The sequence below is a fragment of the Zootoca vivipara genome, chromosome 11, assembly GCF_963506605.1.
Source record: "Zootoca vivipara chromosome 11, rZooViv1.1, whole genome shotgun sequence".
NCBI lineage: Eukaryota > Metazoa > Chordata > Lepidosauria > Squamata > Lacertidae > Zootoca > Zootoca vivipara.
Genome location: NC_083286.1, coordinates 55,272,350 through 55,287,630, shown reverse-complemented (window position 1 = coordinate 55,287,630; position 15,281 = coordinate 55,272,350). Strand labels below are relative to the sequence as shown.

At 43.4% G+C, this 15,281-nt stretch overlaps 1 protein-coding gene across 5 annotated transcripts in view; it reads right to left on the bottom strand.

Annotated features, from left to right (window-relative positions):
- The window catches only part of PIAS2 (protein inhibitor of activated STAT 2), a 26,576-nt gene extending 12,695 nt beyond the window's left edge, over positions 1 to 13,881 (bottom strand). For 3 of the 5 annotated variants that reach the window (XM_035100417.2, XM_035100418.2, XM_035100423.2), the window contains exons 1-3: positions 13,778 to 13,881; positions 661 to 1,135; positions 176 to 260 (exon numbers count right to left, since the gene is read on the bottom strand). In XM_035100417.2, the coding sequence (XP_034956308.1) occupies positions 176 to 260; positions 661 to 1,135; positions 13,778 to 13,801 (584 nt within the window). In that variant the 5' untranslated portion in view covers positions 13,802 to 13,881. Of the gene's footprint in view, positions 1 to 175; positions 261 to 660; positions 1,136 to 6,361; positions 6,466 to 7,870; positions 8,017 to 13,777 lie in introns of all 5 variants that reach the window. The other 2 variants (XM_035100420.2, XM_035100421.2) reach the window with 2 other exon arrangements.
- Between the last annotated feature and the right edge of the window lie 1,400 nt (positions 13,882 to 15,281).

The following is a 15,281-nucleotide window of genomic DNA, read 5'->3' as shown; positions in this document are numbered from 1 at the left end:
ATTCTGCCCACTCTCACTGTTACCTTGGAAAAATGTGTTCATTCTACAAGATTAACTGAGATACTACAATTTTGCTAGGAAATAGTTTTCAGGATTCCAAGAGGTCTGGAATTCTGCCAAAGAAAATTAACCAAATCTGGGATGAGGAAGTTCAGGTTAGACGTTCTGCTGTTACCTGGAAATGCAGATTTCTCTGACTTGCTGTGGTGTTAAAGCAAAGATAAAGAACTTCTCCTGGAACCTCTGAATACTGCTCTGTACTGCAGAGGAACACAGAAAAGTTTAGCTTTAATTCACTGAGAAACTCCAGAGTCTACAGAAGACAGTACAGAAACGGGTGTCTTATAACTTTCCCAATTTCACAAAAACATGACTTTTAAGTAATAGAACTGTGTAGCTTTCAGGTCTTTCGGATTAAGTGCATAAATCATACTTCTGCATTTAGATGCATTTAAAAGTTCACCTAGTGCTATCAGTTCCCCAAGCAGCTATACTCCGTACATTTCAGCAGCTTGGCAAGCTAATAACTTTACTGTCATCTCCAATAAGGCCAGCGGTAGTGTCTTGAGTGTTAGCATGCTGTATTTTCTGAGGTAGGTGCACCCCAGCTGCAGACAGTTAAATGATCTGCATTGCTCACAGATGAAAAATCCCACTTACCTAAGCTTGTAGGTTTGATTAGAACATCTAGTACATCATAAAAGGGAAGGCTCTTCAGCTGAACATCAGGATGCACAGGTGGAATTGGAGGTGATGGCTGCTGCATCTCAAAGTGTGGCTTTGTGTCCTGGAGCAGCACTGAACTAAGAGGTGAGGATGGGGATTGAGGAGTGACTGATGTAGATGGTATTGGGTGCAGACCAGCAACAGCTAAATCAGGTTCCACGGGAGATGAGCTACTGTCCAAATTGAAGACTGAAGGCTTTAAAGAGGACAAGTCAGAAAGACCTTCTATTGTTCTGGGATATCGTCGCCTGTAGAGTTCTCGGATCTTTATCTGAACTGCTGGGCTGCAGCCATTCTTCAGCAAGTGCAATGCCCTCATTAGGAGGTCATGTTTGCGTCCACTTTTATTACGTCCTGCAAAGCCCAACAGCACTTGTAGTTCAGAGACCCGAAAACTTGATACCATATTCTAAGGGGGAAACAGACAAACAGTGTATCAGACAAGAACTGAGAGCACTGAACATACAGGTATGAACATGTAAAATGAAAAAGGAGTTGTAAATTGCACTTTAGAGGCTCTTTAGATACTATACTGTATCATATATCATACATGGAGACAGCAACAGCAAAGCCTTCATGATTTAGTCTCTTTTACAGGAAACGTGACGGCCACATTGTGGAAACATTACCAAAAAAACAAAAACAAAGCATGAGCCACCGCATGTTAACTGTGCTTTGAATGAAATCTACAACCACAAGGACAGAATTAAAGGGTGTCTCATATACAGGGTCAACTTCCAAAAAGTTGCAGGAAAGCACGTCAGATCAGTTTTCTGAACATGGAAGTTCTATCTAAGCTAGTTAAGATGGTAGGCCTTATTTCCGCTGGTCCATCACAACCATCTAAACCGTTTCTACATGTAAGCAAAGTTCAAATAGCAAAAGCAAATGACGAGACATTTGTGGTGGCTGCCCCACTGATGTAGAACTTCCTTCCCTAAAAGATCCATCAAAGTCTAACCTCTAAATGCCTTCTGGAAGCACTCAATGACTTTCCTATTCTAGCCTGCTTTTAACAGCTGGTCTTAAGCAGATATGATGTCTATACTAAATCTAAGCATGATTATGTGAAAATATCACATATTCTTCTCTATCCACCTCTGCTGTCTCCTTGTGTGTGTTTCAATATCAATCTCCTTGGGACAGTCAAATGTCTTTCCATTATTTGAGAAGTACCATGCACATGGATGGGACTACATTAATAAATATTAATAATATTTATCTGGGTTATCTCTTTTCAAAATCTGTTGCCTTCCTTAAACAAGTGAGAACAGTGCAGAAGATGAAACAAATGGTTTGATAAAGCTTCTCATTTTTCCTTTATGCTGAAAATTGTTTATTTCCATCTATCAACCAAGATGTGAAACTCTCAAGTAAAGCTCTTTGCACTTTCAGTGTTTAAAACAAGCTAAGTCAGAATCAACACGTTTTAGTTCTGTAGCCAACATGTTTAGACAGTATTACCAGCTGCCCACATTATAACTGCTGCAATAATCACAGGTATCATTACAGTCACAAAACAATACTGTAGTTTGCTTCTGATCATTTTTACTCTCGCCTCAGTCGCAAAGCACAAGAAATACAGACACAAACATATTGGCAACGCCAGCCAGAACCAGTGCTGCACACATAAAGGAATTTTATTATTTATACAGCACCAATGTAGATAATGTTTTAACATAAGCAGAAGACACTTACCATCTCACAAGTTTGAACAGTGGATGAGAAAACAGACTTGGGGATTTAAGAAAAGAAAGCAGCGGGAAATGAGTTAAGTTGTAGTTTATTACCAATAAAAAGCTGTCTGTGTGAACTCCTAGAGAAGGGGCAAAGCTTGCCCTAGTGAACCAGAGAGAACTCGGGGCATAATGTAAATTAAACCAGTAGCAGAAGTCAATGGAAGAACACTAATATTTTTCTAGTGCTTTCAAGTGTTCAGAATACTTCACATAGAAAAAAATCCAGCAAGGCAATTCACTATTATTATTCCCCATAGTCTATGGATACACATACTGGTATGTCTTAAGAGTGGCTTACCTAAGGCCACCTCTCGATTATGTCATGGCAGAACAGAGATTCAAACCAAGGACAGTAGCACAGTAGCACAGTATCTGGTTTGTAGCACAGTATCTTATCCACTATGCTACTGGTCTTTAACTGGTGGATTGGGACCCACTACTGGGCTGAGGCCTGATCCAAAGTGAGTAATGACAGCAATGCTACCACCATACAAATACATGAGGGGAAATAAATGGGTCCCCAAATACACTGTTGGGTTAAAGATGGGTACCTCGGTCTGAAATAGTTGACCACTCCTGCACTATACCACATCAGCTCTCATGTATATGGGGTAGTTGGAGGAAGTGAGCATAATTCTTTGCTTTCCTTGGCGGATCATTTCTATGCACGAACGCAACTGTAAGGGGGTGGGCTTACAGGGAGCAGCGACCCCCCATCAAATCCAGCTTCTCTGACAGCTCGGACAGCAATAGGAGGACAGGAGAAAGGAAGCAGGAAGTGAGCGGAAGGGACCAGGGCTCAGACAGTATACAAGAGCCCTTCCTGCAGCCTGGGATATCAGCAAGGAAAAAGAGGCCAGTAGAAAGTTCAAGCGGGGAAACAGCAGAGGAGCGTCCTTTCAAATTCACCCCAGAACTGAGGAGATCAGCGGCTCGCAAACGCAGGAGGAGGGGATTTGGGGTCCCCAAACTACTCTGCTGGGGGAGGAGCCAAAAAGCGCCATTGGGAGAATCTGATAGCAATGAGTAGACATGTTTTCCTGAAGCTCTTGCTTTGTAAATAGCTTGCTTAATAAAAGCACTAAAGACAAGATGGTTTGGAGTGTCATTGCTTGAGGGTAGTCAGCAACCTCCGCGACAGCAACACTTAAAAAACAATAATAATTACATACTCATTTCTGTACAGCAGGAAACATTAAGAATGTATGCTTCCTAAACAGTTGTAGTTTAAGACAAATTTCCCCATTCCAACTTCTCCAGTTCAACACAGGCAGATGAAAATGGTAGTTCAGTTTTTGTGTACTGTATTGTTCTTATAGTCATTCCGTTCCCACAGATGCTTGCAGTGCTTTATTTTATTCTATGCAAAAAGTTTTAAAAGCAAGAGACATTGGCTTGCTATGGCAGTTTTCAGAATTGACAGAGGTTTTGAAGTTACAGTATATTGTAGAATTAAGCAAATGTGCAACATCTAATGAAACAAAGATTTAACAATAGCTGCGCAGGTTGCTTAGCATCAAGAGGAAGCACTATTGCTTTCTACATACAACAATGTAAAAACAGAAGATTCTGAACATTACTACAACTTGCAATGAATATGTTGGGCTTTTGCACAAGCATTAATAGCTTGCATAATTAAGCGTCACTTTGCTTCCAAATGGAAAATCTTGTCCAAGAGTTCCTGATCATCATAATAATACTGAGGACTAAACACTCCATCAGGATTTCTATATTTTGAGTTGGTTACATGCTGACCTGTCTTGGTCATCACAGGATGACTGGCAGTCATAGCAGCAGTTCCACATGACAATCTGGTGTCATGTAGGTGTCATGTTACGGTAATTAATGAGCTGGCATGGCCAGTTTGCTTGAAAAAGAGATACAGTACTCCTAATTTCCATTTGTAGCAACATCTACCAGGCATGGGAAGCCAGGAAACATCTGAGGACTGATGGATGGCTCTTAATCCTTTCCTTTGAGGCATGGTTAGCAACTTCTCTTTTTCTCAAACTGAAAACAAGCTTCTTTGCTCGGGCATCTGTAGGATGTTAGCTGTTGACCCCAGGTAGTAAGAAATAATGGCCTTACAGTTTGAACAGGTTGTTTCAGCTGCTCTCATTTTATATTGTTCTGATAATGGATATGATTTTAAAACTGGGTTATTCTACCCCACGCAAGGATTGCATGTGATAACAGGTGGGCACTATTTTTTAAAAAATTAGACACCTTTACTCTCTCCAACAGCTCCCTGCATTTGCCACCCGAGTCAGAAACTGAGACATCTGAAGTAGCCCACCAATAAGTACCAACCTCTGCGGAACTTATTTCCGGACCAATAGATTCAATTCAGAGTGGCAACTGGAAAATCAGAGAACTTAAACCTTTGCCCCACTCTAATAATTCTTCTGTATTTCATTGTACTTCAAATATATTAGCCACCTCAAGTATTTTAGTTGGTAAGCAAGGTGAAAATGCTTCAAAATAAATGAACAAACCCCATGTTTGGGGATTCTCAATCTACTCCAAGCAAGCCTTCAAAAGAACTTGGTACTCTTAAGGAGAATGGAACTTTGGAATCACATCGCACCCTCGTGTCCTGCTTGTACAGGAAGAGTGGTAAGAGAACACAGGACTCTTATCCTTCCAAATTCATCCCATTTGCATCAGAAGACTCAAAGTGAGATTATATTCTGACTACCCATCACATTATATTCTATTACTACCCAGTAATAGGCACTTTTAAAAAAAGTTTATACAACTATTATGTACTCATTCCATAGTATATTATGTACATTTGCATTGTTTTTGTTTTAGAAACAAGCCATGATCCATTAAATGTTGCATTTTGTTTTTAATATTAATTAAAAACTCTTGAGAGTCCCATGGACTGCAAGAAGATCAAACCTATCTATTCTGAAGGAAATCAGCCCTGAGTGCTCACTGGAAGGACAGATCGTGAAGCTGAGGCACCAATACTTTGGCCACCTCATGAGAAGAGAAGACTCCCTGGAAAAGACCCTGATGTTGGGAAAGATAGAGGGCACAAGGAGAAGGGGACGACAGAGGACGAGATGGTTGGACAGTGTTCTCAAAGCTACCAACATGAGTTTGATCAAACTGTGGGAGGCAGTGGAAGACAGGAGTGCCTGGCGTGCTATGGTCCATGGGGTCACGAAGAGTCGGACACGACTAAACAACAACATCATTAATTAAATACTTGGTTAAGGTGGTTCTAAACAAGAGGGATCTGTTTACTTTAGTGTAATCCACAGGGTGAACTTGTCAACTTCATACTGTAGGAATGCCATGTTCAGTAACCTCAATTATCCAAGAATTTCCCTTCCTTTTAATATTTTATACTCTACTTGTTTCTTTCTGGCCTGCTCGGTTGTTTTAGCCTTTTAGTTTTAAGTAGTCACTTCATACAAATGATGTAACCAAGGGACATTTAAAATGAGGACAGACTTCATGGGATAATTTAAGAATGTAAATGGTGCTTTAAACTATCCTCTTCTATAAAGATTTCAAATTCATTTCTAAAATTTGTATTCAGTTCACATTAAGCTAGTTTTATTACTGAAATAATACTACAGTGGTACATCGCGTTAAGAACTTAATTCATTCTGGAGGTTCGTTCTTAACACGAAACTGTTCTTAACCTGAGGTACCACTTTAGCAAATGGGGACTCCCGCTACTGCTGCGCCGCAGCCACACGATTTCTGTTCTCATCCTGAAGCAAAGTTCTTAACCTGAGGTACTATTTCTGGGTTTGCGGAGTCTGTAACCTGAAGCGTCTGTAACCCGAGGTACCACTGTATTAAGGTTCTAGCTCTGTGTGTGCATTTTTATTTTTAGAATAACGTTGTGTGCTTTTCATAATTTGGGGTATTCTTACTTGTAAGTTAGAAGCTGCCGAGATAGCTTTCTGTTTTTTCTTAGCTATATATCTTGTTCATCTTAAAGGGTGATGTTTTCTTAAAGGGGTCACCATGTTTGTGTCTGTAAAAGAAAAAATAGTAGGAAGACATAGTAGCATGGAGAATGGCTACGGAGGTTTGCTATTTGAGGCTTTTATTCCAATGTTTACCAAACATTTTGGTAAAACAAAATTGAAAAGGATGGGGTCAAGACTAGGAAGGCAAACTCAAGATGAGCAGGGGCTGGTTATGTGATCAGTCAAAAAAAGAATGAGTTTGATTGGTCCAATATCATAGTGCTCAATAACTGGAAAACAAATGACATTTTGAATTACAGTTAGCCTGCAATTTATGCAGGGGTTATGTTCTGGGGATAGCACCTAAAGCTAAAATTGTGTAGTCAAAACACATTGGGTGCAATGGTGGGTGGGATTGCAAATTTTCTCCCCCTGGATGCCTGTCCCATTTTTGATTTTTTTAAAAAAATTCTTGCCAAGTTCGTAAAGCTGAATGTGCATGTTAAAAGTGCATAAGTTGCAAACGTACTGTACTATAATTTCAGTGTTTTAAGTATAGAAAGGGGAACACCAAAGGCTAGGCTGTTCTCCATTTTTGCCCTGTAACTTAAACATGATACTGAACTGTCCCTCTATACCAGGCATAGGCAAACTTGGCCCTCCAGATGTTTTGGGACTACAATTCCCATCATCCCTGACCACTGGTCCTGTTAGCTAGGGATCTTGGGAGTTGTAGTCCCAAAACATCTGGAGGGCTGAGTTTGACTATGCCTGCTCTATACTTTAATATCTCTGTATCTGTATTAAAATTCAGAGAAGAATATTTTCTTCCTCTAAACACATTCCAACTTATTACAGGAGATGTACACAGCAGACTATCAAATTATGTTTGGTGTAGTTGTCACTTGCTATCCCGACAAAGACTTATGTTCCCAATTCCTGAAAACAGAGCATAAGACAAGTAGAAAAATGTCCTACTTCTTACACTGGCTATAGTCATTCTCTGCTACATGGAATCCTGACAACAAATGGTCAACCTAGAACTCCTCGCGATCCAAATGTGGCTAAATAAACAAGGATGCACACAAGTTCCATGCAGTCCCCTTGCTCCTGCATCATTTCAGACTAGGAAGATGAAGTTAACCACAGCTTCCAGTTGTGTGCAAACCAGGGACTAAATAGTATCTAAATAGATAGAAAAGCAAGACTTAACCCATGGCTTAAACCAGCATGTAGTCATGAGAACACAAGTCAATTCAGGGACATTGATGGAAGCAGAGAAGGCAAGGGCAGCAGAAACATGTGTATCAGCTGTTGATTTTGGAGGGTGACAAGATAACAGGGACCTGCGTAACATGTAAGGCTCAAGCAAATGGGTGGCTTTTTGGCTCTTCCTGTTCCTGAACAGTTTCAAGACGGTCATTCAAAAAATCTTTGACCCTTTAAGAATTGGTCTCCACGGTTACTTGCCTGGCTTTTGGCTTCCAATCCATTTTTTCCCTTTTCTGCTGCGCCTTTAAAGTTGTAAACCTGCAGGCAGGGACTGTCTTGTTTAGTAAAGCTCTTGCCTCAGATGCCCTGGGAACCATTTTAGTTGAAGGGCAAGGAAGAAATGCCTTTTAAGGAAGATTTGGAAATTTTACATGCTATGCTACACTTATCGCATACGTGTTATATACATTCCATATTATAGTTCTTTCAGTTGCAGAACACTTAATAGAAAAATAAAATGAAGCATTACTAAAAATAAACTTGAAGTAGGCATTGCAGAAAGACACTAGTTTGCAAGAGGTAAATATTAAGTCCAAACAGAAGTTATGCGTATGGAAAGCTGCGAGTGTGCCCACATCATCAGTACTAGTGTTAGAAATTCAGGTACAACACATTAAACTGCTTCAAGGAAAATATTTCAGATCCTTCTCCAAGTGACATTTTGCTTTCCTCATATTTATTTACGCAACTGCTCCCCAGCAAAAGCACTCTGGGTAGCTCGGGTGGTGTAGTAGTTGAGTGTCAGACTAGGACCTTGGAGATTGGGTTCAAATCCCCCCTAAGTCCTGAAGCTCACTGGGTGACCTTGGCCCAGTCACAACCTCTTAACCTACCTCACAGGGTTGTTGTAGGGATTAACTGAGGCGGGGAGTGAACTATATATTCTTTGGAGGAAAAGCTGGGAGAGAAATTCAATAAATAAGCTCTTCTGCCACCATAAGACCTGGCAGGCCGCTGCTGCTGTTGCCACTGCCACAAGGTCTTGCAGGCCACCACTACTGCCACCACCATGACAAGGCCTCGCAGGCTGCCACTGCTTCTGCTGCCACGGCCCACAGCTGTGGCGAGGCTTCGCAGACTGCTGATCATTGTGCTACTGCTGCCAGGCTGCTGCTGCTTCTGCCACCTAGCAGGCCTACTGGCAGTCCAGCTAGGTTGGCAGGAGCAGGGACCGAACAACGGGAGCTCATTCCATCGCGGGGAATCGAACTGCCAACCTTCTGATCGGCAAGCCCTAGGCTCTGTGGTTTAACCCACAGCACCAACCGCATCCCTTTCAGTAGCCAAGGCCAAAACCAAGTCTCATTTGAATACATTTTGGCTTGCCTGCTGATGAAAGTGACCATGAGGTGATTGACAATATCATCATTTATCAGTTTTAGACCCTTAATAGTAGCAGTTGCCAGGATATTGTCCTGTTCGCCTCTACGTGGTTACTTCTTTATTTCAGATAGTGATATATTGATATATCACGATGTTTAGCTGGTGATCTACTGAGATATTGAAAACCAGTTATCGCCCAGCTCTAGCCTGAAAATAAAAGGCATCTTCCTAGTACAAAGATTAAATCCCTCAAGATTAAAAAGAAATAGAGCTCAGAATCAAGTCCTTGAGTGAAGATAATTCAGCATTACGCACACAGTACAATGTCATTAATGCAAGCTCCTGTGGGAAACAAGGAATGCTCAGATAACCACAAGACTGTTTTCAGGGACACGTTTGTACAGATGCACAGTTTTGGATAGCAAACATTAACCACTTATCTCCAACAGGAGTTTGTATTCTCCCCTTATGCAACAACAAAAAAATTGGGCACATGTTGCTACACAGTGGTTCCCAGCAACACTGTTATTAGCAGCTGTAACCTGCAGGTGCATCAGTACAAATATGCTGACTATTCTGCAAGAGATGTTATCTTTTATCTTAAAACATGTACAAAGTGCGCACAGAATACATAATTTGCTTCAATATACAGTGGTACCAGGGTTTAAATACACAATTGGTTCCGAAAGTCTGTACTTAACCTGAAGCGTACTTAACCTGAAGCAAACTTTCCCATTTAAAGTAATGGAAAGTGGATTAATCTGTTCCAGATGGGTCCGCGGAGTACTCAACCTGAAGCATACTTAACCCGAGGTATGAGTGTAATTGGTTCCGGAAGTCCGTACTTAACCTGAAACGTACTTAACCTGAAGCGAACTTTCCCACTGAAAATAATGGAAAGTGGATTAATCCGTTCCAGACAGGTCCGCGGAGTACTTAAACTGAAAATATTCAAACCAAGGCATACTTAAACCGAGGTATGACTGTACTTAAACTGAAAGTACTCAAACCGAAGCGTACTTAAACCAAGGTATGACTGTACAAGAGGGTGAATCTGAAAATGTCTGCAATCTGAGAACATCATTCTGCAGCCCAGCCTTCTTTTGACCTCCACCAGCCAAAAATAATTGAGTTATTTATATGATCGGTTACTGCTGAATAGGTAAAAAAATCAGCTTAATTTACAGAGGAGGCGGCAAGGTATTTCCCCAATGTAAGGAGTTGTTGTTAGTATATCCCACCTTCTTCCCTGATAGGAACTCAAGGCGTCTTACAGCTAAAATAGAAACAAGCTAAACACAAAAAATGAATCATTTAAAACAATTAAACATTTTTATATAATACATATATTAAAATATACAGAATATCACAGGAAGGGAGGTACTTCAACAAAATACTATCAAGTGGAGTGCTAATCAGTAACTATGAAGAGGCAAACACTAGCAATTAAGTGCAGAATATATCACCTCCTTCCTTGCTTCTAAGAACTTCTGCTGTTAAAATAAGCTGGTGCTGACATAGTTGACACAATCAACAGAATAAATCTGAATCAATGAAATGTTTTGCATATTTAAAGCTCTGTGGGACACATATTTCAGCAGGGGAAGAAATCACTTGATAGAATTTTCAGACAAAAAATAAAAGCAATGGCACATATGGGCAGAATTGTATTGTATTTATAACCTTTACATTCTTCTTGAAGTTTCTTAGATTACCCTAATCTTAAACTTTCCAAAAACTATACCTCAAATACTAAAGTTTCACCAGGTATATCTTAGGAAACTTTAAAGACAGACAACGAAATTATCAAGGGCAGGGAAACTATCTGATGCAAGAACACAGTCTTTCAAATCACTTTATGCTTCTTTCTCCCCCCCCCAATGCCCCACATATATATACAAATTCAGTGCAAACTATTTTTTATTCAACACGTTTTTAAAAAATATGCCAAAATACGTATTTATAATAACAGTTTCTCCAATTCAGTCTACTCCAGCTCAAGAAACAAATCCAGATAAAATTTATTCAGTCATACAGGATGTGGTATAAGATCCAAAATACATTTTAATGAGGTTTAACTCATGATCTTGCCACAATCCATGTGTTATTTTGTCCCTCAAACTCCTAACTATAGGTAATCAATTGCCTGTTTTGGACGACATCATAATACTTCTTAAGGAGCCGGGTCAAAGTCTGGGGGTTACTCCTGGATCCATCTCCGTCACTTAGCAGACCAGGTAACCTGAGTTGCTAGAACTGCCTTCTACCAGCTTCAGGTGATGAAGACAGCTATGGCTGCTTCTGGACCAGGACAGCCTGATCGTTGCCATCCATGTGCTGATAAGCTCCAGACTGGACTGCTGCAGTGTACTCTATGTGGACTGGCCCCCAGGTTGCTCAACTGTTCCCTGGGGCAGAATATTACCATCATTTTATGTCATTGCTGAAAGCACTGGCTGACGGTTAGCTACCAGGCTGGTGTACAAGTCCTATACAGTTTGTGATCAACATACTTAAAAGATCACCTCACTTCTTATATACCCAACCAGTAATTTGCTCTGCAGGAGAGGGACTCTTCAAGATACCATCTCATCAGGAGGCCCATTCTGTACAGTGTCAGAATAGAACCTTTAGTATGGTGGCACATCCATTTGGAACTCCCTCCCATTATCTACTTTCTTTGCTGTCTTCTCATTGCCTATTGAGTAACTTACACTTCCAATACAGTGGTACCTCGGTTTACAAACACGATTGGTTCCGGAAGTCTGTACCTAACCTGAAGCGTACTTAACCTGAAGCGAACTATCCCATTGAAAGTAATGGAAAGTGGATTAATCCGTTCCAGATGGTCCGTGGAGTACTCAACCTGAAGCGTACTTAACCCGAGGTATGAGTGTAATTGGTTCCGGAAGTGCGTACTTAACCTGAAGCGAACTTTCTCATTGAAAGTAATGGAAAGTGGATTAATCTGTTCCAGACAGGAGTACCTAAACTGAAAAATACTCAAACCAAGACGTACTTAAACCGAGGTATGACTGTAAATCTTTTGAATATTTTTTTTCTCCCAGTTGTATCTGTATTGGATTGAATATACATGTATATTTTTATTGTTAAATTGCTTCTGGGTGTTTTATGGGAACCTATTCATATTTTTAGAAATAAATGAATAATATAAATAACAACAAATTACTGAAGAAGGCTTTCTGATTTGTTGAGAAAAATAATTTGTGGTCATGGGTCCCCAAAATATAAACAGACACAACAGCCCAATGCTATACAGTATATTTTTAGTTAGATGTAAGTCCTTATGAAGTAATGATGCTTTCACACTAATAAATATAATAGCTTAGTAGCTGAAGACTTGCATGGGATCTGGTGCTGTCTGCAGAGCCAATTTTTGTAGGAAAACAAAAGCAGACAAGAAATATTTGGAAAGGGTGGGAAATGGATGAATGGGAGGGTGGCACAGGGGGGGGGGGGAGAAAGCAGAAAGTGCAGTGGTTTAGAGTGGTTGCAACAGATCTTGAGCTTGGCTCAAGTGGTTGCCAAACCTAGAAGGAATTGAAAGGGTGAATGGACATTTAAGAAAAAGAAAAGGCAACAGAGTAGAGAATTAAAGAGGGATGTCCATATAATAGTCTGACCCTGAAATGTGGGATTAAAAAAGATCCACCTACATGAAATGTCAGGGTGAGGAAGAATAGTATTCACAGGAGAAAAGGAACAGCTTTACAAGGGCAAAATTCAAGGATAAGAACAAGCAGATCTGAGAGGGTGCAGAAAGAGGCACTGCAAACCCTGTCACATGAAAAAAGAAGAAAAGCAGCGGGAGAGGAGCTACATTCAAAGGAGCTGGGAAGGAGGAGAGATGCAAAGATGGACGGGGCTGTGATTTCGGCGATAGGGCGCCAACCAAACATTGGAGGGAGAGAGAGAGAGAGACAGAGAGAGAGAGAGAGAGAGAGAGATGCCGAATGGAAGGGTGGAAGAGAGAAACATGAAACCACATGAGCGATCAGGGGGAAACCACGAGTGGCTTCGAGACCCAAAGGCGCGCTTTGTTGTGCCCAGAGATGGTGGTTGTCTGCGAGTGAAGCATGCGAACCCCGCTCATCACAGGATGCTCTCTTGAGTCGGGGTCGTTCGCAGAGGAGACAAAGAGGCTTAAGCCAGAGGGAGGATTAGAGAGGGGTGCGCTTTGAAATAAAATGGGGAAAACAAGGCAGATCGTTAAAAAAGGACTTTTGGGGGGGGGAGGGGAAGCCATCTAGGTTACAAAAACTGGGGCGGGGGGGGGAGAAACAGAAGTGAAACCGGATTCCGGGGGGGAGGCGCGAGCCTCCCGCAAGCCCCTTCACTCCGAAGTATGCTTTCATCAGCCCGGCGGGACTCCGCTCTCCATGGCCGGCGGCGGAGGCGACCAACAACAGCTGCCCTTTCACGCCGCGAGTTGCGAGCCGTTAACCGTCCGCTGAGGCGGCTGGAGGCGCCTCTTCGCGGGTCGGCTAACGGGGACGCCGCTACCACGGCATGGAAATGGCACGGGGAAAGGGAGGCCATCGCGGGCTTGCCGGGCGAAGGGCCACCTCCCGCGTGGGGAAGGGGAGGGAGAGAGGCGGTCCCGGGGGACGGAGGGATGATCCTTGCCGGCCGGGAGGGCGGAGGGAAGGGCGGCCTAAGCTGTTCAAGGACCGGGAAGTGTCGAACGGGAGGGGTCCCGAGAGAAGGGCCGCGGAGAGCGCGCCGTCAACCCCGCCGCTGCCGCCATCGGTTTCTCCTCACCCTCAGCTCCTCGAAATCCGCCATTTTCTACCCGCCGCCTGGCTCAGCCTCGGTCGCTGCCGCCGCCACCATCCTGCACGCTCCGAGCGGCCCCCGCCTCCTCCTCCTCCTCCTCCTCCAGCGGCACGACGGCCGGCGCGTGACGTGAGAGGCGGAGCCCGGCGGGGCCACGCCCCCCTGCTGTGATGGTTGGGGAAGGGGCGAGGTTCCGAGGAGGAACTGCGGTGCGTGAGGACAAGAGTTATTACACAATCTGGCGCTGTTTTCCCGCCCGTTTCGCCGAGTCCACTTTCCTGCGTGTAGGGGGGGGGGAGGCGCAAGGCCCGTCCTTAAACCCCTTTGATACTACAGTAGTTGGGAAAACCCTCCGAGTAAAAGCCCCGCTCGAAGCACGTCCTCGCAAAGGCTTCTGGGCGCTGTAGTTCACCCCCTCACGGGTGGGCTTCCCTCACGGCAGCAAAACTCGTCTACAGCGTCCAAAATTATTAACGTCGTCGTTGTTATCAAGGGTGCCAACGGGAATAAAATATTTGGGGGCGGGGTCAGATAACCCATGCCCCGCATAATCGATCACAAGATGCGGCGCGCGCATCGGTTGGTGGTTGCATAGTACAGTATATATATACCCCGCCTTTTCTCCTGATAGGGGCTCAAGGCGGTTTACAGACAAAAAAATATACCGTAGGAACCGCTAGAAACACGACTCACAGTTAAAAAGCAACTGAAATATACTCGGAGTCGAGAGTGAATTTCATGCTCTTTATTCAGCTCATATTCATCAAGGAGAAGAAGAGAAGACGAATGGCTCTTTTCCCAAAACCATCTGCTTATATACATTATTTACACAATGGGCCTTGCGTGATTGGCTACTTCAGGGCTACACCTGTGGGCCAATTATATTGTGGATTGACTTCTGCCTGCAGCCTGATTGGCTGCTCCTACAGGCCAATCAGGTAGCAGATTCACTTCTGCCAGCCGCCTGATTGGCTGCTCCAGCAGGCCAATCAGGTTGCGGATTCACTTCCACCTGGAGTTGGATTGGGTAGCTCCCGCTGATTCTGAATCCTATTGTTCTAGGATTCAGCTCAGTACATAACACCCCTCCCCTCTAAGTTCCAGTCCTGCCCGGGAAGTTGCATTCGTAGTCCCCAAGGTCTGCTGGCCGCCTCCGTGTGCGTTGTGGCCTGGGGTGTTCCTTGGTCAGGGGTTCTGGTTCTGGCTCGTGTTCCGAGGCCGCTGGCTGTGCCGGGGCTGTCTGGTCTGGCGCCACTGGACCACTAGGTTGTGACTCTGGTTCCGGTGTCCTTCCAGCCTCGGGGCGCCCCTCTGTGCCTACTGCTTCTGCTTCCCCTGCCCACCCCTCTCGCTCTACAGGCCTCACTGCCCTGCTGTCCCCTTGGGACCCCTCTGTCCCGCTCTCCTCCCGGGTTCCTCCTGGGAATCGTCGCCGTAGCTGGTCGCAGTGGCGGCGCCAACATTGCCCCCCTTCCGTTAGTACCTCGTA